At 39.8% G+C, this 23,293-nt stretch overlaps 1 protein-coding gene across 4 annotated transcripts in view; it reads right to left on the bottom strand.

The window, feature by feature from the left end:
- The window catches only part of TLN2 (talin 2), a 382,138-nt gene that overhangs the window by 113,925 nt on the left and 244,920 nt on the right, over positions 1 to 23,293 (bottom strand). For all 4 annotated transcript variants that reach the window (XM_054041883.1, XM_054041884.1, XM_054041885.1 and 1 more), the window contains 11 exons: positions 22,674 to 22,882; positions 21,204 to 21,302; positions 19,314 to 19,481; positions 17,206 to 17,500; positions 13,310 to 13,476; positions 12,296 to 12,424; positions 8,940 to 9,053; positions 6,004 to 6,117; positions 4,015 to 4,149; positions 3,472 to 3,600; positions 2,511 to 2,613 (listed from right to left, as the gene is read on the bottom strand). In XM_054041883.1, the coding sequence (XP_053897858.1) occupies positions 2,511 to 2,613; positions 3,472 to 3,600; positions 4,015 to 4,149; positions 6,004 to 6,117; positions 8,940 to 9,053; positions 12,296 to 12,424; positions 13,310 to 13,476; positions 17,206 to 17,500; positions 19,314 to 19,481; positions 21,204 to 21,302; positions 22,674 to 22,882 (1,662 nt within the window). The remainder of the gene's footprint in view (positions 1 to 2,510; positions 2,614 to 3,471; positions 3,601 to 4,014; positions 4,150 to 6,003; positions 6,118 to 8,939; positions 9,054 to 12,295; positions 12,425 to 13,309; positions 13,477 to 17,205; positions 17,501 to 19,313; positions 19,482 to 21,203; positions 21,303 to 22,673; positions 22,883 to 23,293) is intronic.

The following is a 23,293-nucleotide window of genomic DNA, read 5'->3' as shown; positions in this document are numbered from 1 at the left end:
CACAGCCATGTTGCCAAGACCTGTGACCCTGCAAGGAGTGGAAGAAAGTAGCTATCTTGTGTTTAATTCATCCTTACTGAAATGCTATATAGTACTCTGGAACTGTTAAATGATCTTTATTAGCCCCCAGAGTAACGGAGGTAAAATCATTGTCTACACAGCAATGAACTGCATAACAACACGCTCCATTTATGTAGGTGGTCTTTTTCAGTTGCAGCACAGAGGTTAATTCAGTCATTCCTACAACAAAAATACTACAAAAAAGGTTCCCATTCACTGCACCAGTCTGCTTTGTTACATCACTTGCTTTCCAATCTATAAATATTTAGACAGTTACACAGCTGGGATGTAGTTTCACAACTTAATGAATACAAATTACATGGCTGCCAATTAAAAGTGTATTAATGTTAACATGCTCAGTACTACAATTGCAGAAGTAAAGCAGGGTTAATTCTATGCACTGATCGGGTTTGCCACTGTTTCTAGTTTCCATCCCTCTCTTCAGTGACCTGCAATACAAATTTTGCCCTGGCCTATTCCTTACTTATAAGCCACAAATAACTCCTCAACTCTCCCCAGAAAAATCCTCTTTTTTCTACATTAGAAGTGTCAGGTTCTGAATTCTTTTTTCCTTCACTAGTTACTTCCCACTGGAATGGGAGTCAGGAGTCCTGTCTTCTAATCCCAGATTATCCACTCACCTGCTGTATGACTGTGTGCAAGTCACTTCACCTTTCTATGGCACCTTCCCCTTCCCTAATTATTCTGATTTGTTTATTTAACCTTTGACCTCCTCAGGGCAGGGACACTCATAGCACACAGATCAATAGGGTCCTGATCACTGCTGAGCCTGAGATGCAGCTACTGTCAGTCTCAATAAAAGGGAAAATGAGGAAGATGAGTTTTAATATTTATGGCTCCAACCCAGTCCTTTAAAGATCATGCCAAAGTCCTCCAGGAGGCAAGTCAGCACCTGAAATGTCGAATATAACAGCTGCGCAGATTTATAAAAGTGGGGGAGGGGTCATCACATATCATGCAGCAACAATAAAAAAAATGCCTGATGGTTCAGTCTTCATTTGGGGGCAGTGAGTTTCAGTCAAACAAAACAAAGGAAACTCGCAAATGAACAGAAGGACAAATATGAACTGCAGTGACTCTTCCACCAGTGGAATATAAAATTAGGATTAACAGTACCCAAGTGCTATGCAGTAAACAACAAAACACCCATAGACCACCACCTCAGCATTTGTTCAAGCACAAAAAGATTTTCATATTACCAAAGTTTGTATTGGATAGAAAGTACGGAAACAGATACTGAAGAGGACTTTCAACTACATAGGAATGCATTACTGGCTAGGATTTTCTAACCTAACAGCTATCTTATTGCTTGATTTTAAAAGAGCTACTAGATTTCAGCTTCAAGTATCAAGACTTCTGAATTTTCATTGGACATCCAACACTGACTTCTGTATGACTATGTAAAATTTGTGTCATCTTAATCCAATTATATCCAGTTCAAATGAAAGCAACTGACATCTGTGTAGTCTTGATCCAATTACATCAAATTAAACAGTAATTGCCATAATGATTATCAATAATATTTAAAAATATCCCATTTCAGCATTAACGTCAACACCTACTTAGAGAATTTTAAGGACTAATATTTGATGTCCATTTAAATGTACGCATCCTTTTCCAAAACAGAAATGTAAATACTTTTTAGAAACAGACCTATTTCAGTAAAATAATGCACACAACACGCGAGCTGGAGTAACTGTGGAAAACCACACATGGAAAGATTGTGCATCCATGTCATCCACTGGCTTTATCCCTTACTATGCAAATCTGATGCATGGATTAGAGATACTAACTGCATGATACATGTAAATTCAGAACATGCAGTAAGGGGTGCACCGTTTTAACAAACACATCTTGTGTTCAATGCTCTTCAAGGCCACATCAACATCCTTTTGTCCAGGCAGACAATTCACACAGTTATTTAATGAGTGAGACACAGCTTTGGCCACCTGGAAATATACATACAGGCACAGGCAAAACATATGAGAAATTCTAATGAGGAATAAGGTCCTATACCACAATAAAATCTAGCTAAAGGGCAGTGTGTTTTGGAACGTCTAAATCCTAATCCTGGCTTAACAATGACTCCTTCTCTGAGGCTGGTCACTTAACCACTCTCCCTCAGTTTTCCCATCTACAGGGGAAAACATAAAAAAACCAAGTGCTTTCAACTGTTCAATATGCACATTGCAGCATTTTCAGCTTAACTGGGGTCTCACAACACTAATCTCTAAACCACATGGCGTTTAATTGTACACTGAAGAGCTATCTCCTCCACAAAAAAGGTTTGGATTGCTTTGTTTTTTTTTTTTTAATTAACAGAAGCCCCAACTTATATTGAATATACACTGCTAGACAGCAGCCTCTGCAACCTGGTATGTTCTTTTACAAAGTGTCTTATTTTCATTAGCAATTTCCAGTAACAGTACCTGTGTAGTGCTCATTGCCTTGAGCAGCGCAAGTCAACAGCTGGGCCATTGATGAACCAACAGCTTTAGAGGTACTTCCGAGGTCCTGCGCACATTTTTCCAGCTGTGAAAATATTCAAGAGATAACAGTCTTTGTTTAAACTGAATTAAAATACATTTTCCTTCCAAGAGCAATGGAAAGATTTCCCGCCCCCTCCCTTCCTCCCTCCCAACTAGCATCCACCTCAGCTACTGAAACCTACACCTTGCTGCCCTGCATTAGTGAGTCTCAGACCCTTGTATTTTCATTGTACAAGTTGAATGAAATGAAGGTAGCAAATAGCAGGCACTATGAGAAGGAAATTAGAGCTTTAAAATTTAGTTCTAATAATTAGCAATATAAATAATGACATATTTTTTAAGAACATATTTTGCTCTCTAAACCCAAGGTAAAAAAAAATAAAAATCAAGTAATGAGCTCGTGTGTATTTTTCATTACAATGTACTGGCTAAACAAAGGAAAGAAAGACCTTAAAAATCTTTATGACAGCATCCTTAAAAGCTGAATTTTTTTCCCCTCAGTACTCTAGGGAAGGAGGCCCTGCCTCCAAAAATTATTTCAGCCAGAGAACACTTTCTTATTGGCATAAGGATGTTTCCTGGTGTCAGAGCTGGAACAATTCGTATAGTGGCGGTGCTCAGAGCCATTGAACCAAACTGTAACCCCTGTATACGATGGAAACAACTTCAAGTTCAGGGCTGCAGCAGCAGCACTCCCAGCACCCCTACTTCCAGCACCTATGCGTAGTGTTGGGAATGGATTTTGGAAGAATATCTGTGTAAAATGCCATTGGAATGAGCATGTGACTGACTCCTTTTACCAATGACACCTTAAAACTGAATTTTAACAACAGCTCACTCAAGTTATGGGACAGAATTCCAAATGATGACCATGCTAAGCCTCTTCTGCCCCACTAGTTACCGTTTCTCCTGGGAGTGGTTTTAACTGTCCATCTACAGCGGCCATCTTAGCATCTTGCAGTTCATTTCTGAGTGTTTGGACTGTGTTCAAAGCAGAGTCAATTTCCATAGGGCCACATGCTTCATGAGCCTATCCAGAAAATAGACAAACAGAAACCGTTAGGATCATTAAGCAACTGTCCTACCACCAAAAATGGGAAGATTCATCAGTGATCATGTCTTGGAAGATTATCTGTTTCTGAAGATACTATGCAGACACCAAAGATCATCTTGGCATGCTGCATATCTTGGATACAAAACTACTGCACAACATACTTAGCTTGCCAGCAGAGGAATTCATTGTCCAGAGCCACAAAGGGAACTGAGACATATTTAGCACCGTTCAATTTCATTTTAGGTGATTAACTCACAATCAATAGAGCTAAAAGAACAGCAATGAATACAGACTTCCAAATGACATTTCCTACTGCACACAAACTTTTACAAAATCAGGTGTTGTAAGCCACAGTTAACCTCTAACTGCTCAAAAGGGATATTGACCCACCTTTTGGGAGGCAGTTCTTAGCTCAGCTAAGCTCGTTGCAAGGTTCTTGGCACACTGACTTAGCTGCATTGCTGCGGCTTGGTCACTTACAGTAGGTACTGCAGCTTTGGCGGATGCCACCATCTTACTTCCAGGCTATTTAAAGATTAAAGAAGAATGCGTTGTGATTCATCAGCTCATGCCTATAACCTTGTATAAATGCTTCCAATATGAAACTAGGTCTAGAACGGACAGAACACTTAGGACACTAAGTTTTGCCATTATTTGCCATTACCACTGTTTAGGCTGGCAGCCACCTGACTACTAGGACCACTGCAAATGCATCCAGTTTTACCTATGCTTTGTCCCTATCCAATCCCGATTCGTGTATTCACATGTTGTGCCTTGTCATAATCCTGAGCAGTGGGATCTCTGCAGCAGCCATTGTCTTTGCTTTATTTATTTGCACAGTGCCTAGCTCAATGGGTACCAATGTCTGACTGGAGCCTCTAAGTGGCTCCTGTAATATAAATAAATAAATAAATAATAGGGAGTTTAAATATTTAAACAGAACAGTTTATCAGTTGTGCATATGTTTACATAGACATACATGGACAATATACATGGTACATTTGTAATTTCTTGCAACATTTCTGAATATTTAATGTTTTCCTTCTCAATATTAGTAAACAGAAAAAAAATCAGTTAAGTAATAAACCAGCACAGGATCTGTGGATAACACACCTTGCTTACCTTCCAATACCATGTCATCTCCATGGGCCCCAAGTACTTAAACAGACAAGGTGAGTAGTCCTAGTGACTTCAACGGGACTATATGGGTGAGCAACTGTGACAGGGTGCTCCAGTGCTGCATGGAGTACCTTAATGACAAATTAGTCAGAACAGAAAGGGGATAATTGCCCTAATTAAATAATGTCAGGTCAGGTGAGGCTGATTAGGTCTGGCGCCAATCAGGCCAAGCACAGAGAAAAACAGCTCCGGAGCTTGAGTGGAGGCAGTTTTAAACACAGGAAGCTGGCGGACTTGATTTGTCATTCTGGGCTTTGTTCTTTTCCTTTGTGCTTTGGAATGTGTTCAGGGAAGGAAAATAAAATGTGCAGCTCTCAAAAGAGAAAAGCACCTGTGATTTTTGATTTTATGCAAGCCAGACCACAGCTTGAGACAGTCCTGTGACAGCAACATGAGTAGAATTAGACTCAATGCCTTATTTCACTTTTAATACCCCACCAAGTGGTGACAGTGACCACTGAAAAGATTCACTTCTTCCCCATAAGACAGAAGGGAGTGCCTGACAAATCTGAAAAATTTATAACATTTCAGTATAGAGCTTCCTGATTTTATTTTAACTGCCAATAATAGTTCCAACATTTATCTTGAAGCAACATCTGGCCCTTTGTTATTAAAACCACCCTTTATCTTTTGTTCGGTGTTTGGAAGGAAGCATAGATTGTTGCTCATCACTTGGGTTCTCCTCAAAACCTTGATTAAGTTAGATCACTTCTGTGTCTCAGAAAGCCATCTGAAAAGCAGGGGTGACACTTGAGAACTCCAGATGAAACACTGTGGCTATATCTAAACTAAGGAACTGTACAATGATGGTATATCCAGCTCCAGTGGAATGTGTAAGAGCTCTAGTTTAGGCAAGGTTCCAGACACTCATGGCATTTTCACTGCCTTGCCAATTGAGCCTCCTTTTCAATAGCCAGTCTCAGCGCAAAGTGTATCACATTTTCACACTTTCAAGGAAAGCTGAACAGACAGTAGCCTGTGTTACCTGCGGCTCAAACTCAGGGCAGTTGTGGCAACACCTATTGCCCCAGTGACAAACTACGTTCTCCTCATCACAATCAATGACTAAACACAGAGCTCTCAATTTGTCCTTCCAATGTGACATGCAAATTTCTCACTCCACAAAGTGAAGACAATTCAAGACCCACAAGGTGCTCTTGAGGAAAAAAAAATATCCTGAATTTCTTTGATTCAGTTTACCTGAAGGAAGTTCTGGCTGGAATTTATCAGCGCAAGCTGAGCACTGAGGTCTTCTGCCTGAGCCTGGCTTTCCCTCACACCCTGCACCAGCTGAGGAATGTGGTCAGCAACATTCTGTCGGCAACAAAGGAGCAAGTTTTAATTGTTAAATTTAAAAACTCATTCAATACTAAACAAAGCCTCACATCCTATGGAAGAGAGCTACAGAATTTAAAAGGGATGATACCAATATGATTCTGTAGACAATAGTTAGGATTTCACAGAACTTAATAAATCTGAGATTGACTGTTTAGGAGAGTTCCTACAGTATTTGAAGAACTTGACTCTTCCTATAGAATTCTAGAAGTTAGTTTATAAAGGAAGGTTAAGACTTTTCTGTAACAAAAAAGGTTCATCAGTGATATTTTCACTGACTCAGGAATGTTTTGTTTTGGACATTTAAACTACTGTTTTACACTCCAAATTGCTTAATTGTGTAGATCTTTCAAGCACCCTTCTTGCTTCAAGAAAACTCTCTCTCCCCCCTTTGGTACTCACCTTACTTTTATCTGACTTCCAATAAGATGTTTATAGTATGGTTGTAATGTTCTGAAAATGTATATTGTTAAAATTGTATTCTCATCCCTATTCAAATGTCAACTCGTGTTCACATGATTTATCTCCAATACAGTCTCCAAAAATGTTTTCCACTTCAGGAAGAAACTTCAAAAGCGGATTTTATCTGCTGTATAATAAATCAATGTCAAAGCTAAACTTGAATGAACAGCAGTCAACACACAGAAATGCAAAAGGCAGTTTATCCTATTGAAAAAAATATCATCTACCTACCAGATAAGTTTTGTATGCCCCGTTCTTTGAGATATGTTCAAGCTACTTCTTTTATTTACCAAATTTTCAAAAACTCTAATGTGGAAGGTAATATACTTAATAGCCAATTGGTAAGTGTTAATGTCTTTTTCTGGGATCTTTGACTTGAAAATGTATGTCTATTATAGTTGTGGTGTTCCTGACTTCTGCATAGCTTCTCTCAGTAGAAGAATAGGCTCTTTTGCACTCCACTTGATTTCTTATTTCTCTAGGGGTCTTGAAGCAACATTATTCACAAGCACAAATTAGTCTGCCAGCTGTAGCTAAACCACAAAAGAACAGTCTCTTGTCAAGCGACTTACTCTGCGCTCTGGCTTACAATCAGGAAAATGTGAGGGCGTCTCCATGTGCTTACCTCTGGCATATCACAGCTCTGTGCTCTCAGCAACCTACTCGTCAGTGAATCTGGAATCCCATAACCCAACACTATGGTCTCATTACAATTTGGTTTGGAAAGGGAATTAAAGGGCATAGGCTGCATGTAGGGTGACAAGCTGAACCTGGGTCACAGTATCAAGCTGCTATCCATGTTGTCTCAGTACAATAGGGAAGCATTTCTTCTCATTACACCACAAGCCACTAGCCTTGCTTTATAGTGTGTTAAAATAGAGCATTCAGAAATTTCACTAGTAGTCGTCACCCCAGTCCAGTTTCATTACGATTCATCATTTCCATATCATCTCTCGTGAACATGGTGCTTTACAGACGTGTAGAAGGTCAGTCTTTGCTCAAGGTGATTACAATCTAAATTAGACAAGTCAGGTCCATGGACCAAGGAAAGGGAAGGAAAGTACTGCTCTTGGGCAGCTGCACTCTGCACTGCGATACAACCTTCTTACCTGTACTGGAGCACCCCTAGAGAACAGAGACATACCTTCCCTTCCCCACCTGTACAATATTCACTGGATACCAACTCTGACCATAAAGAGCAGTCTGCCAGTTAGCCTACATGATACCACGCAGCCACTTATCTGGCATGAAGTTAAATCTCTTGTAATGCACAACAGAAAAGCACAAGTTGACAGTCACAAGTGATAATTCCTCATATTCATGAAATCTGTATAAGAATTTCCACCACACAAACCTCCCCCTGAACAGCCTTCAGGAGGCGATATACACATATTGTGATTAGCAGCCACACAGTTCAAGAAGCATGGCACAGATAGCAATTACTAATAGGGTAGAAGATCTGTACTTCTGCTGTGTCAAGTGATGCTGGGGGCACAGCTAATAAACACCAGCCACTGGCCATGAGTGTTACACCTAATTCCACCAGTCACTACAAAGGAACAATGTCTCCTATTTCTCTAGTCAGGACCAATTAAGACCTTAAACAAAGAGGTAAGGCCTAATTAAGTTCCAGTAGGCTTTGTATCTGTCCCCTGAGTACTACTACTGAGTACACTACTTCAAGCAATGCTCCTTAGACAGCTCTGGAAAAGCATACAGACTCTGAAGGCGATTCACCATGGGATGGTTCCTACACAGTGAACTGGCCGTGAAGGCTTCCTGTCAGTTCACTACTCTTTCAGTGCAAGGCAACCCCCAAAGTAATCCAGTTTATAATCAAATTGAACACCTCTCTGCCTGATGTACGCTGCATGTAGGGTATTGCAGCATACACCCCAAGAAATATGCCACATTTGCAGCAGGTTTGCATTTTGGAGATACTTGCAAAAAATATTCACATCCGCTCATCCTCTGTAATAGGTACTGCCTAAACATTTGTAAAAGGCATCTACATTAGACAAGGCACACTGCTGCCTTGCACACATTCGAAAACAACATTTCCCTGACTTTAACAGATGATAACTAACTGTGGGCAACGAAACAGGAAAAAAGCATTCTTAGAAGTAAATGCAGCGTTATATTTGGTACAGCAACGGAACAAGAATCAAATGCTTTGGAGTCAGACTGACACATGCAACTTAAGAATTCCTGTCCAAAGGCACAAAGTGATTAAATCAAGGGAGCTGAATTTCAGTTTCCTAAGAAATTAACTGCATTAAAAGGGACACAGACTACAGATTATCTGCCAAGTGACTGCTTGCTCTGTTAGGAAATATTACCTTGCAGCTCTGGACAAGTTGCTGGTGGGCTACTGTGTTCTTGTTGGAAACGGCCGCATTCTGAGAGGCTGCAATTGTCTGAGTGGCAGCAGCTGCTGCCTGTTTAGCTGCAAACTTTAAAGGGGAGGAAAAACAGTTAAAAGGCTGAACTGGTATAAGCTTGAGTAATGTAGAGAACACAACAGATAAAATAGGCATTATTGCATTTAGCAACTGGAACCTATGAAGTCATTACCTCCCCTTGACTTAATTTACCATAAAGAACTCTGTCACTTTCCACTGCAGATGAAAAATGAAATGATCATTATTATCAATCCGTACATTTCTAACAACAAAGGAAAAAAACACCTGGCACCATAAACATGCTAAGAGCTTCCTTCTTCACATTGTTAGTCTTTCATTGCAAAAACTTATTAGGAATACTGAAGAGCTATTGTTAAAATAGCCTACAGCCTAATGACAGGCTGCTGAATGAGATGTGAAGACCCACAGTAATCTAAAGCAGGGGTTCTCAACCTTTTTCTTTCTGAGGCCTCTGCAACACACTGAAAAAACCTCCACGGCCCACCTGTGCCACAGCTGTTTTTCTCCATATAAAAGCCAGGGCCAATGTTAGGGGGTAGCAAGCAGGGCAATTGCCCAGGGCCCCATTCCATGGGGGGCCCCGCAAAGCTAAGTTGCTCAGGCTTTGGTTACAGCCCTGGGTAGCGGGGCTTGGGGATCCGGGCTTTCAGCCCCATGCTGTGGGGCTTTGGCTTTCTGCCCTGGGCCCTAGCAAATCTAATGCTGGCTTTGCTTGGCGGAGCCCCTGAAACCTGCTGGTGGCCCCCTGGTTGAGACCTCTGGTTGAGAGCCACTGATCTAAAGCATTAGGAATAAAGTCCAGCTGTTTGTGTGGATTCAGGAATTCTTTCAAAGGAGCCTCTCCCCTCATCCATAGCATTTTAATTAAGACGCAGGTTGAAGTGGTAAGAGTATTGTCTGTTATGTGCAGAAAGTCAACTGCAAGGGTTTAGAATTCAACTATCATGGAACTGCAATATCCAAAACACATCAAGGAAATTAGTAATACAAACTGGATTTAGATTCCAAAGAAGAACTTGGCACCATGTTTAAAAACAATGTAGACACATTTGCAAACTCTCTCTCGAGTTTAACCTAAAGTGATTTGTCACTGACATCTTGATTGCGCAATACTCTGCTACCTGCTATAGTCACTTGGCAATAATACATTGCACCACCATGGAAGAGACCATGCCTATGGAGTGGAACAACTTGCAGGGGTTAGCTCTAGGGATATAAGGGGTCAATAAAAGGAGAGGAGGATAAATAGAGCAGTCCATTTGCTACATTAGCAGTCCGAAGATCAGAATCATGGATGTACCTTGAAAAGCATTCCTCAGGGGAGCAAAGGACCAGTTCTACTTGGGACTGCTCAAGACCAAAAAGGTAAGACACTAAGGTGATCATACGTGGAAGACATGAAGGGATGAGTTTGCTTGGGTCTAAAAATACAGAGGGAGAACCTGAACTCAAATACTAAGAAATCTTATTACTGGTCTCTCTCTACACACCTCTCTCTACCAAAAGAATAAAATTCCACCTCTTGCCAAATACATTCCAATATGAAGAATATTCTTAACATTATTCTTAACACCATTCCTTAATTAACCCACCTAATAAATACATCCATCCTTGAACATGAGCTTGTTAGTTCATCTAAACTATTACTGACACATAGAGGGGAAAATAGTAAGATATTTTTACAGAAAAATAACACCTTATTTTCTACAAGGGTTTCTTATAATGTAGCTAAAAAGTTCATTCTAATGCGTCACTGCTTAAACTACTCAAGATTCTCTCAATTTACATTGACACAGTAGTTTTAATACAATATACATCCAGATGAAGATTATCTACTCAGATCTTCTTGTTGGTCTCATCTTAATCCACTAGAATCATTTTCAGACTATTGTAAAATCTCAGTTGAAAACCAATACCTAAGAGGTGTCTCCGCCCCCGCCCCCCAGTCTTTTGTACATTTAATTTGCAATTGTGAAGGTCAGACGTCTCTAGAAGATTAAAGTAGGCTGAATTTAATCTCTACAGTACAACAAGCGAAGGCTGAGGGGGGATATGATTGCTATGTTTAAATATATCAGAGGGGTTAATACAAGGGAGGGAGAGGAATTATTCCAGTTTAGTACTAATGTGGACACGAGAACGAATGGATACAAACTGGCCGGGGGGAAGTTTAGGCTTGAAATTAGACGAAGGTTTCTGACCATCAGAGGGGTGAAATATTGGAACGGCCTTCCGAGGGAAACGGTGGGGGCGACGGACCTGTCTGGTTTTAAGATTAAGTTGGATGAGTTTATGGAGGGAATGGTTTAATGATAAAACATAGTAGCCAAGGAAAACCAAGCAATGGTACATGAACAGCATAATGGCCAACAAGGGTCAGGCTAGAGACTCTTGCCTATATGCTCGGGGTATTACTGATCGCCATATTTGGGGTCGGGAAGGAATTTTCCTCCAGGGTAGATTGGCTGAGCCTCTGGAGGTTTTTCGCCTTCCTCCGCAGCATGGGGCAGGGATCACTAGCAGGAGGGTCTCAGCCGATTGAAGTCACTAAAACACAGGATTGGGGACTTCAACGGTAGAGTCCAGGGAAGAGTCTTGCGGCCTGCAGCATGCAGGGGGTCAGACCAGATGATCATAATGGTCCCTTCTGACCTTAATGTCTATGAGTCTATGAACAAATTGCCCTTTTTCCTTTGCTGCACCTCTGGCTATTATGTATTGCTTCCAACTTTGTTTCTGATCCTTTGCTTCTTTGGGTGGCTTTAGAGTTTAGTTGTGATGCAATCAGATGTGTTTTGGGGGCAGTTTAAGTGAAGTTCTGTTGCACATTCTTTGTAAAAATCTCAAATAATATTTGGTAAAAAACACAAATCACAGGACTACGGATGATTATTTAAATGGAAATGAAACAGTGAGCACTCCATTGTATTTACCCTGAAGATCACACCACCAATAAAATGGCTGAATGAATACAGCAGTCTCATAATAACAAAAATCCCTCCAGCCTGTTTGTTACTGACAACTAAACTATTGCAAGTTAATAAAACATTTAATATGCAAACTAGTTAATTTCACACTACGTTCAGTCTGGAATGCAACTTTCAAATGAAAGTGCCCCATATTAGCTGTGTTTAGGTCCATTTCTTATGGGGAACTTGAGATTTTTTGTCTAAAGTCTGCATTTATAATTGTTGGAATGTGCCTACGCAGATATGGGTTTGCATAATTAAAGAAGTGTAAAATAATAGAATCAAGAGAGTTTGGATTCAAACCTCTAATCTGTTGACAATTTTCTTCTTGATGGCATTCTGAGCAGCTGCATTCGTGGCAACCCGTAGTCCCTCGGCCGCTTCTCTCAGTCTCTGCTGTTGGTCTTCATTTTCAGGATTTGCTGCAGCCCCCTACACAGGAGTTGCGAGTAAAATACAAATCTTCAAAAAATGTCCATGTCTACATATTAAAATATACAAGGAATTTAATTCCCATTATCCTCTATCTGATCAACCTGTTTTCTACAGATTAACGTCACTCTAAGATGAATTAGAGAAGGAAGTTCAACTATCATCATGATTTCAGGTAGAAATTCATTGTAGGTGCAGGTTACTGCTTACCATGTTAAATATAGTGAAGAAAGCAGTCAGACTTTCAGTACATAGTCCAGCGTTTTAAACCACATAGCTCCATTACTCCCCACACAGTGTCAATGTAAAATATTGTTCTTCAGGGCAATATTTACTTCTACTGGACAACTACATGTTACAACTCCACATATAGTAGGGAACTACTATTCTGTAAATTGTCTATTATCTGTGCTCTAACAATTACAGTATTTATATAATCACAGTATTTAAAGTTCACTTTTTAATTCCCAATTTAACAAGACTTTTGGTAGTTATAATCTAATTATCAGAATGTTGAATTAGGACTTATGTTTGACATGTTAGTCTTTCCCTTTTTAAGGCCTGAAAAAGTATTAGTAAGTCAAGGACATATACATCTATCAGGTCAGTAAAGTCACCAAAAGAATATGGAAAGAGTTTTGGAATCCAGAAAGAATGGATCAACTAATATGCATACGTCTAATGGACTTTTAGTTAAAGTACCCAGTGAAGTTGTCAAATGCAACCCAAACATTCATAGGCTAAGCAAGGTTTCTGCTTTATAACAATTCCTATTTACAACCTACTAACTACACATAATGACTCATGTTTGCGCACAGGTATGAAGAATTAAGTTAATATTCAGTGCCTTTCAGGTTCCTCAGTTCACTGTTTCCTGGTAGGTACCTTTGCAGCTTCAACCATGCGAGCTGTAGAATCTGCCAAAAGTTTAGCTGCAGCTAGAAGCTTTTTAGAGTTGTCCATGTCAATTTCAGCCTCAGCATCTGACCTCATAGCATTGACAAGATCCGAAGTAGCTTGAGCAAGAACCCTGGCCTGCCGCACCATTTCACCTACAATATTAACAAGTTAAGTTTTGAATTTCTTCACCTTTATCTAAATTTCAGTTTCAAAAATCCCCTACCTTAGACTAAAATAAAATTAGATTTTCTGAAATCCTCGTTTGAATTAAAATTACAAGTAGATACTTCATTGCTCAAAAGCTTTAAACACACAGTTTTGGATCCACACAACTGATCATGGGAAACTGATAACATTTGACTAACAAGAAATGCAGTAGGATGAACATGCATAGCACTATGCTTAACACTTAATTCTACCTACATGCCTTAGGTGAAGTCTTGGCCCCATAGAAGTCAACGGAAGTTTTGCCACGGATTTTAATAGGGCGAGTATTTCACCCCTTCACAACAATACTACTGATTTGTTTTTGCATAGGTGAGAAACCATAGGTTCCCTTTTCTTGCTTCTTCCTCAAATGCATTTCAAGAAGCCTATTTTACTGAACTGCACAGAATAATTTAACACTTCTGGCAGAAGTGACTCAGTACCAATTCATTAGTAACAGTGTTAGGGTTTTAAACTTGAAAATAGGTAGAAATTAAAGTGATAACACAATGAGTTTATGCATCACTCATGGTCAAGCACAGAGGTCGAATGGGGATGTTTGTTTCTGAAGTGGATGCAGATCATTTTTAGAACACGCTTACTTTATTAATATAACTGATACTACACCACACTCAAAAGCAAAGTGAATCCATTGAAGCTTCCGGATTAACTGTTTGGCTCCCTTTTTTCCCCAAAGCTTAACCAAAGGCAGCAGGTGCTTAGCTCAAAAGCCTACTGTTGTGTTTAAGAAGTCTCAACAGTATATGTTCCAAAGTAGTTTTGACACGCAAAAATTTTTTCAAAGCTTCCCATACTGCCATGGGGATTTCTCAGATACTGTAGGAAGTTAACAATGGTATTTATGAGCAAGTGCCTTCTTAGCACACTCCTCCAGTCCGGCACAGAATATGAATAAAAGTAACAGATTTCACTGCACCTTTACAGCTATCTTCTGACATGTAATTTTTGGACTTAAAAAAGCCCCATAGTTACCAGGAATAAAGGGTAACCCAGTAAGTGGTAAATAATAAAGAGGACAACTCACATTTAGAACAATCTGGATTTCTTGGTAAACAAGGTGCATGCAAACAATATGCATTTTAATATTGCTAAATGTAAACGTATACATCTAGGAACAAAGAACATAGGCCATTCTTACAGGATGGGGGACTCTATCCTGGGAACCAGTGACTCTGAAAAAGATTTCGGGTTGTTGTGGATAATCAGCTAACATGAGTTCCCAGTGTCACCTTGAGGCCAAAATAGCTAATGTGATCCTAGGATGCATAAATAGGGGAATCTCAGGTAGGACCAGAGTGCTTATTTTACCTCTATATTTGGCACTAGCTCAACTGCTACTAGAATACGGTGTCCAGTTCTAGTGCCCACAATTCAAGAAGAATGTTGTTAAACTGGAGAGGTTTCAGAGAAGATCCACAAGAATGATTAAAGGATTAGAAAACGTGCTTAAAATGATAGACTCAAAGAGCCCAATCTATTTATCTTAACATAGAGAAGGTTAGAGGGTAACTTCATTACAGTATCTACACGGGGAACAAATATTTAGTAACGGGTCCTTAAATCTAACCGAGAAAGTTATAACACAATCTAAAGGCTGAAAGTTGAAGACAGACAAATTCAGAATAGAAATACAACCACAAATTGTTTGAATGTGAATAGCCTATACTAAAAACCTAGCATAGCACCGTGACCAAATGCATCCCTGTATTCACACCCTGCACACTACTGTAATAATCTTGTGAGGCATCATTTGAAAACTAATAACTCACTGGTTAATAATATCATGGTGAAATGTGTATATATTATTATATGTGAAATTATGAATTATATGCAAAGTTGTTAGCACATGTTCAAACCCACATAGCCCTGACTATGCAGAAGTTGTTAAACAGGTCCATCCTAAACAAAGAAATGTGTGTAGTAAATGTGTAGTAAACAGGGTCCTTGGGACAGCAAGAGAGGGTAAATCAGTTCCTCAAAGACAAAGGACAAGCCAGTGCCTCTAGCCAAGTGTCATCAAGGTTAATTGGCAAATCATCTGTCAAGTGGCCCATTCTTTGGCAATGAAGGGGGACAGGAACAGATCAATCTGCATTTTAGGGAACCTCTTTCACTATGAGAATGTCTGTTTCCTCAGCAGCTGGAGAGAACTTTACCTCAGGATGACACTCAGGAAAACGCATTTCAAAGGGTGATTGGATTATGAAAGTGAGGGGCAAAAACACCCCAAGTGTCATCTTTCTTTCTCTCCATATCTCTCTCTCTCTTTCTCTCTTTTTACCTAAGATGACAAAGAAACCAGCCCTTTGACTTTCAGGGAGGTCCTGACCAGAGAATTCGGTCAGCAATGCCACTGGGAACCTAAGGAAACGATTTTACCCTGAACCAAATCTAGCTTAAGTTTTTAGTTACTAGAAAGTGTTTTATGTTTATTTCTCTTGTAACCGTTTCTGACTTTAATGCCTTATACTTGTACTCACTTAAAATCTCTCTCTTAGTAGTAAAATAAACTTGTTTTATTTTTTAATCAAAAACTAACCCAGTGTTGTGTTTAAACTGAAGTGATTGGGTAACTCAGTAGAAATAGCAAACTGCTGAATATTGACCCTTTACACAGGGGCAACAGACATATAATATCTGAAGTACCTAGGTTAGGGCTAGACAGTGCAGAACACATGTATTGGGGAAAATTCAGAACCAGGAGTGTGTTGGGGTCACCCTGCAACTAGGAACCAAGGCTTGTGGAAGCCAGGGTGTGACTGGAGTGTGGCTGACAGGCTGCTGGGGTCAGAGCTGTTGGACCAGGGCTGCAGCTATACACAGACACTCAGGGTGTGACCTGTGTGCAGTTTGGCTGTTTGTGAACGGCCCAGGCTGGGGAGTGACAACAGCAAAGCATCATGAGGCACCCCAGGTTGCAGGGCAGGTGGTGACACAGCTTCTCACTGGTCTGGATTGTACCCTTGAATGTGACAAGCATCACATGCATGTATGGCTGTGAACTGTATATAAACACTATCCAAGGTTTCTCAACATTTCACATTTCTATAATGGAGTTGTATGTCAAGCTCATCAAACATTAGGCCTCTGCTTGGTTTGGCTCCAACGGCTATGTTCTTTAAACAAAGAGCTTAAGGGTTCAAAAGCTGCACTATAAAAGCCAAGCACATAATGGAAACAAAATTCTTGCCTGCTAAGTCTAGTCAGGTAAATAAATCTTTAGGGAGCTAATTACTGGCAAAGAATAAAATTGCTGATTGAGCACTTTAACAGGTTGTATTCACATTTAGAGATACAAAACTGCTATAACATTTGCATGATGTGAAGCACTGCAACACAACCAGCAAGACATTAGACATCATATACACTGCATCCCCTGATTTTCCAGGCATGATATTAGTTGTGTTAGCAGAGCTCCATATGCATCCATTATATAATTTAGGAACCTCCTTCCCCCAACACACACTTACGGGTGTTTTAATGATTTAATATTGTGGTTAGAATGACTGCTCATGGGAGCACAAGCCTATGGGCATCACAAGCATTAAGGATTTCTGATTTGCATTACTTGAAATGGGTATATGTCGAAGGGAACTTGAGTCAGATGAAAGTAATATCCCCTTTAGAGAGAGTATGAAGATAAAGCAGCTCACCAGCATCCCCCATCGAACTGAAGATGCTTTCAGTGACACACATAATGGTATCCGTTGCCTGGTCATAGCGTCCAATGGGCTCTCCCCTGCTTGCAAACTGACGGACGTGCTGCAAGAGGTCATTCAGGGCCTGGCTGACTATACTGGCTGCTGCACTGACCTGCTTCAGCAGCTCAGAGTCATCTGTGGCAGCCTGACAGGCTCTGACACAATTCTCCACTGAACGATCCACCAGTTTTCCAGCCTCGATCAGCTGTTCCTGGCATACGGGAGAGCTGATAGTGGGGCTCACAACCTACATTGAGAGAGAGAACACAGTGTTTAGAAAAGATTTAACAGGCCAGAAGTTACCAGCCCACTGCTAAAAGATGACATATCCATGTCCTTAGCATTCAGAAAACAGCTTATTCACCTACTAACAGTTGCCACACCACAGCATGAGGTACTGCAGTTATCTTCTACTGTCAGAAAAGAGATTAGTAATGTATATCATACCACAGCATGGTATGATTACCACTGGAGGCTAACAAAGAGTTAAAAATGCCCTTGCCCTTTTAAGTTAAGACTTTTTTGGATTACTGAACAAATGGAGAAATACATGAAGTTGGTTCTGAATGGCAGGTATGGGGCAGATTCTGGCAAGATAGCTGCAGTCATTTCACACAGCTCTGTGTCCTAGAACTTCACTTGAAGAAAGCTTATCATAGGGACTGTGATCCTTTACTGAAGTTTAATTAAAGTTGGTATTGCAAAGCCTTCCACTGTCAGCCAATATTCTGCTAAAGCCAAAAATAACTCCTGGAAAAACAGATAAGAAAATTGCGTGTCTGAAAGTACAAACTACCAAGCCGAGCAACCCATGGATGTGCTCTAATAATGCAACAGATTCAGTCCATATCATTCAGGTATGTCAAGTAAGTTACAGGCAAAGGAAAGAAGTTGGATGGGTGTTTTTCCACAAAAGAAAAAAAATGACATTGACTGCCTTGTGCCATCCTGTGGAAATATAAAAGCAGTCAGAACATCACATCCAGTTAATGATCTTACATATTCATTATACAAAGCCCAGCAGTCACAGCAATGAAGTAGAAAAATACTGAAAATTGAATACCACAAATTGGCTATTAATTTTATTATAATCCTCTTGGGTGTTCTACAATATCTGAATGCTCATTTTCCAACAGCAATTATCCCTAAGAAAGCCAACCCTGCAGATCACAAATATTTTGTATTTTCATATGCTAAAGCTTTTAAGTTTTAAGATGAAAACAGTAACATTTCTCCAAACAGAGCCACATTGAACACAGTGATTCTATTTGAGATTTTGCTCTCTGTGGATTGGAGCTCCTTAGGCCAACTCTCAATACACAGGCAAAACTGATGGGTCTCTCTTTGTTCACATCAGAAACTGTTAAATGATGCAAAAGCATATAAATCTGAACACAAACCTTTCGGCAAACTTGGCTTGAATTTCTGTTATGATGAAAATAATGCAGGTGAACGTGTGCTGGTTATAGGTTTCGTTAAACATTTCACATAACTGTACAGCAAGCTGTGTTTCTCAGAGTAATATTTTCAGCATTTTTATCACTATTAGCAATACAGCAGGCCGTATCAGTTATCCACGGACCTTCCTCTGGAATAGCATGTCAGCACTTCATATTCTAAAGGCTGCCCTTTGATGTTCAGTGTAATCTAACAAGAAGCCAAACCACAAACACACTAATTAGCAATTGTTTAATAATGATACACTAGAGAAACTGTTTAGTCTGGGCTGGCCCAAAGGGGAAACAAATGAAGGCAGGACATGCTTCATTAAATAATCACTACTCCTGGCCAAGTTGTGAAATGCTCACAGCAGCAGCAATCAACACCTGCAAGAGAGGGTAATTGAGAAACAAGGCACTATCCAAGGTGTCTTGGGGACAGAACCCTAAATATCTTTGCATAGTTTTATCTTTTTGTAGGAGCTCTAACTCCAGGATATTCAAGGATAACTGATTAAACCATATCAACAATACACCCAGGGAAGACTGTAACCAATTAGCGTGTAACATACTGAAACAATGCATTGCCCCTTTCACAAACCCCATTACCACGAGCCTTACCTTGGCACATGCCACAAGCTGAGAGGTGGATAGTGCACATTGTGTAGCAGCAGCAATAACCCTGTTCTGCAGGACTGTATCCTCAGCAACTTGAGCCACATTCTTAGCCTTCAACACCAACATGGCAGCAGCATTTGCAACAGCTTTGGCAAGACTCATCAGTACATCCTGACAAAACAAAGGACAAAACTTGACCTAAGCAGTCAGAAATACTCATTAGCGTCAATATTTTGGATTCCTTAAAATTAAACTAGAATATTCTGATTTTAAGAAGCCTCAAAGCGTCTACAAAGGGGAAGTTACAGTAGAGTCCCAGTGAAACATTGCTATGTATTATGCAATTTAGAGCTGTAATCTCAGTGTAGACATGTGGGAATGCATCACTGTAAGAACATGTGAAGTTAGTTACTAGATATGCACACTCAAAACCTGAGTTGATCTCACTGGGTAAGTGGTGAGCTACAGCCATATGTTTTACCTAAGGTAAAGTTGAAGATTTCAGATTGCAAAATGATAACTAATTATGGGCAGGTATCGGACACTGCGTATTCAATACAAAGTGCACTGTATAGAAAAGCAAAAGAAAATGGCACGGCAACCTTAATTTATAAAGGGGTGCAAACAGTGTGTCTGGGGGCTATCCATTTGCTAGTACAGTTTTCTTTTACACTATAAAATATTGGCTCCAAGCTGTAACTCCTCAGAGGCCCCAGCTCCAGAAGATGTTTTATTCTTGAAGAAAAATGCATTTGGTTGTTTGAAGCTGTAAAAGTGGTTTAATGCTTGTATTGCTATAATTCAAATACACCACCTCATTTAAAATTCTGCTATCAATGTGCTTCAATTATTTTTGATACAACAGAGCCGGATTGAGAACCTCCAAAATAACCATATTATTTTGTTAAGCAGCTTGCCCTCTTGGACATTACATCAGTAGTTTTTCAATGTAATTTTAATTATCATGTTTACTAAATGCAATAGGTACTCAAGAAGAGTACTACAACCTGCTGTATCAATGCACTGGCAAATAACAACACTGCTGTCTAAAGGTCCAAAAATATTGGATTTATACAATCATAATGGTTCTACCACTCACTGAAAGCATATTATATAAGCAAATAGTACTAAAATGGTCTGAACTGCACATGAGAGAAGACAGTATGTATTTTGCGCACTGTATTTTTACTGTGGTCCAGGATAAAAATCATTTAAGTCTCATGAAATCGGCAAGTTATGGTAAAAAAAAAAAAAATAGTTCTAAAAGGACTAAAAGGCCAGGTAAAGGGCTCCCTCATACTGACTGAAGAGTCTAGGCTCTTCCATAAAACAAGTAAGGATGCATGGGGCTGTCATAGGCATTGGACTATGAATACAACATTACTGAAACACACAGACAGCTTTATTGTTCGAATAAGTGTTTAAATTGGCTATTAAGTTCTGTTGGGATATGTCTCACATACAGTATAATCTATCTGCTGTTGTAAATTACTTCCCTTTGGTTCTAAGGCAAACCTGTTCTTGACACCAAGAAAAACAATCAGGGCATATTTCTTATCGAGCATTTAACAACAATGGTTCTAAATTATTAATGGATGACTGGTGTATTAATCCACATAGGAAACATGCTGTGTTAATTGATAATATTCATCTTCTTAAGCTGGATGAAAGAGGAAAGTGTTGAGAGAAATAAAGCCAGACTAAACTTTTAAACCTATTAAAGATTTGGACCAATTCAAATTTTGGACAAAATTACAGACATCTTTTCACCTAATCAAAGTGAAATACAAAAGACTTACACATAGGATAACATTACTGTGAACCTTACATAAAATAGCAAGCTCCACTGTGGAATTGCATGGTTCTGGCAGTGAGCAATTCACATGACCTTACCTGAAATCTTTCATCAGTTTCATTCTCTCCTATCTGTCTCAGGAGTTCCCCACTGGCTTGCCCAATGCTTCCAGCTGCAGTTAAAACTGTTTGGCGAGGCTATAAAACAGGTTAATGAAAAGCAAATACATTTTTCTTTAACTTTGTAATTCTCTCAAGACACCTTTGTTAACCACATTACTGTATACAGGGTAATACCACTGAAATCTCTACTCAAGATACCTCTTGGAGTACTCTTACTTTTCCTTATTCCTATTTAATTTATCCTGCAGCATCTTAATGACACACGTATCAATATGTTGCTGACTGTGAGAAGAAATCCGATCAGCTTTAATACACATCATAGCAGCAGCTGACGGAAAGGTATGTGTTGGACAGCTTTTATTGCAATCTGCTTGGAAGTGGTCACAGATTTCTGGTTTTGCATTAAAACTGCAAAGATCCAGGGCAAATGGATAGCAGACACAAACTCAGACCAGATTGTCTGAAATATTAAATTCTGTCTTGGTCAGTACAATTTCCTATTTCCATAAAATTTTGATGGAGACCATAGCTTCATTCTCCTTTTATCTGTTGCTACATGCAACCCTGACATTAAAGACAAAAGAAAAAAAATCAGGTACCAACCCCACTTACTTCCCTAGTAACTTGTAATTGAGTTTTTATAGTATTTGAGAGAGGAGAAAAAAGTGGTAACATTTTTTTCAAACACTTCCAATAAAAATACAGAATGGAATAAAAAAAAAAATCCTCCCACAAATAAGGAATGAATAGAGGAGGTGGCAGACAAAGTATACACAGATCAAGTTTTTTAGGGCTGAATCAATTTCCCCATCTCTGCTCCTAGAGTTCACATTACCACGTTAGCTCCCCAACCACTCACATATACCCCTTATGACTGGTTAGCATCTTAATGGGGCTGTTTGCAGTTGGCAGAATCAAAGCCAGTCACTTGATTTTTCAATACTAGTTAGATAGCAGAGTCTCGTCACTGGCCACCCGAAGGCTTTGCAAACAACTTGTGAAAATCTAATTCCTATAAATACATATGTCACTTGACAACAGATAATGCATACAACATCAAACACTGAACCTGGGCCATTTACAATATAAGGGCATGACTGGATACAACAGTGTGGATACAATATAGAGAAACAGCTGGCTGAGGAAGAGGAAACACATGGGTGAATATTAACTGGGAGGCTGTTCTAGGATCAAGGTGCCGCACATAAAGGTATGAAGTCAGAGGTATGTGGAAGACACAAAGAAAGCAATCAGGAGAAGTGCTTGGATAGTCTCTTGGGGATTAGAGGGGAAACAGTGGCAGGAGAGCGTTGGGAAGACACAGCCTGGAAAGAGCCATTCTGGTTAATTGGATAAATGCTTTATACCCAAACACTTTAATTGAGGAGAATGCGTTTAAGCCAAGGAGAGCCTGTGAAAGCTCACTACTTGTGTCCATATTCTCACCTCTCCTGAAGTGGGCTGCACAGCTTTCAGCAAATCCGAGACAGCACCTGCCAGAGTCCGAGCAGCTTTCAGGAGGTCCTCCCCACTTCCAACTTCATCGTCCATTAGGGCAGCAAGCAGTTTCACACCCTTGGACATCTCAGTCAGGTTAGAAGAGATGGTTGTAATCGCACATCCCACGGCCGTGTAATCAGTGTCAACTGGGTCACCTGTATAAGTGAAGGGAACGATAAGTGCAGAAGCAAGTAGTACAGCACAAGCTGGTTTCTGGTCAGATAATTAGGAGTAAAACTGAAGGGAGTAAAGAAGACATGGCAACATAATTCAGGCATCATTTTGAAAATATAGCATCTACTATCCACTTTTCCTGCCCATAGATATGACATATGTATGTTCTAATGGAATATTTTCTCTTCACAACTGTCCAGGTAAGCAAAACACCCACAATTTCAGTTACCTCTCCCATATTCACTATATGGAGGGACCCAAAGAAATACAGTATTGAACACTAGCTGCCTTTAAACATCTTATACCTAACCTGCAATTCAGAGAAAAACTGTGTAAGACACAGGATCAGACAGACAGACCAGAACAAGCCATCTGTACACATAACTAAATAT

Source organism: Malaclemys terrapin, chromosome 10, assembly GCF_027887155.1.
Source record: "Malaclemys terrapin pileata isolate rMalTer1 chromosome 10, rMalTer1.hap1, whole genome shotgun sequence".
In the NCBI taxonomy this organism is placed as follows: Eukaryota; Metazoa; Chordata; order Testudines; family Emydidae; genus Malaclemys; species Malaclemys terrapin.
The sequence above is the reverse complement of the archived record's forward strand: the minus strand, read 5'-3'. Positions and strand labels throughout refer to the sequence as shown.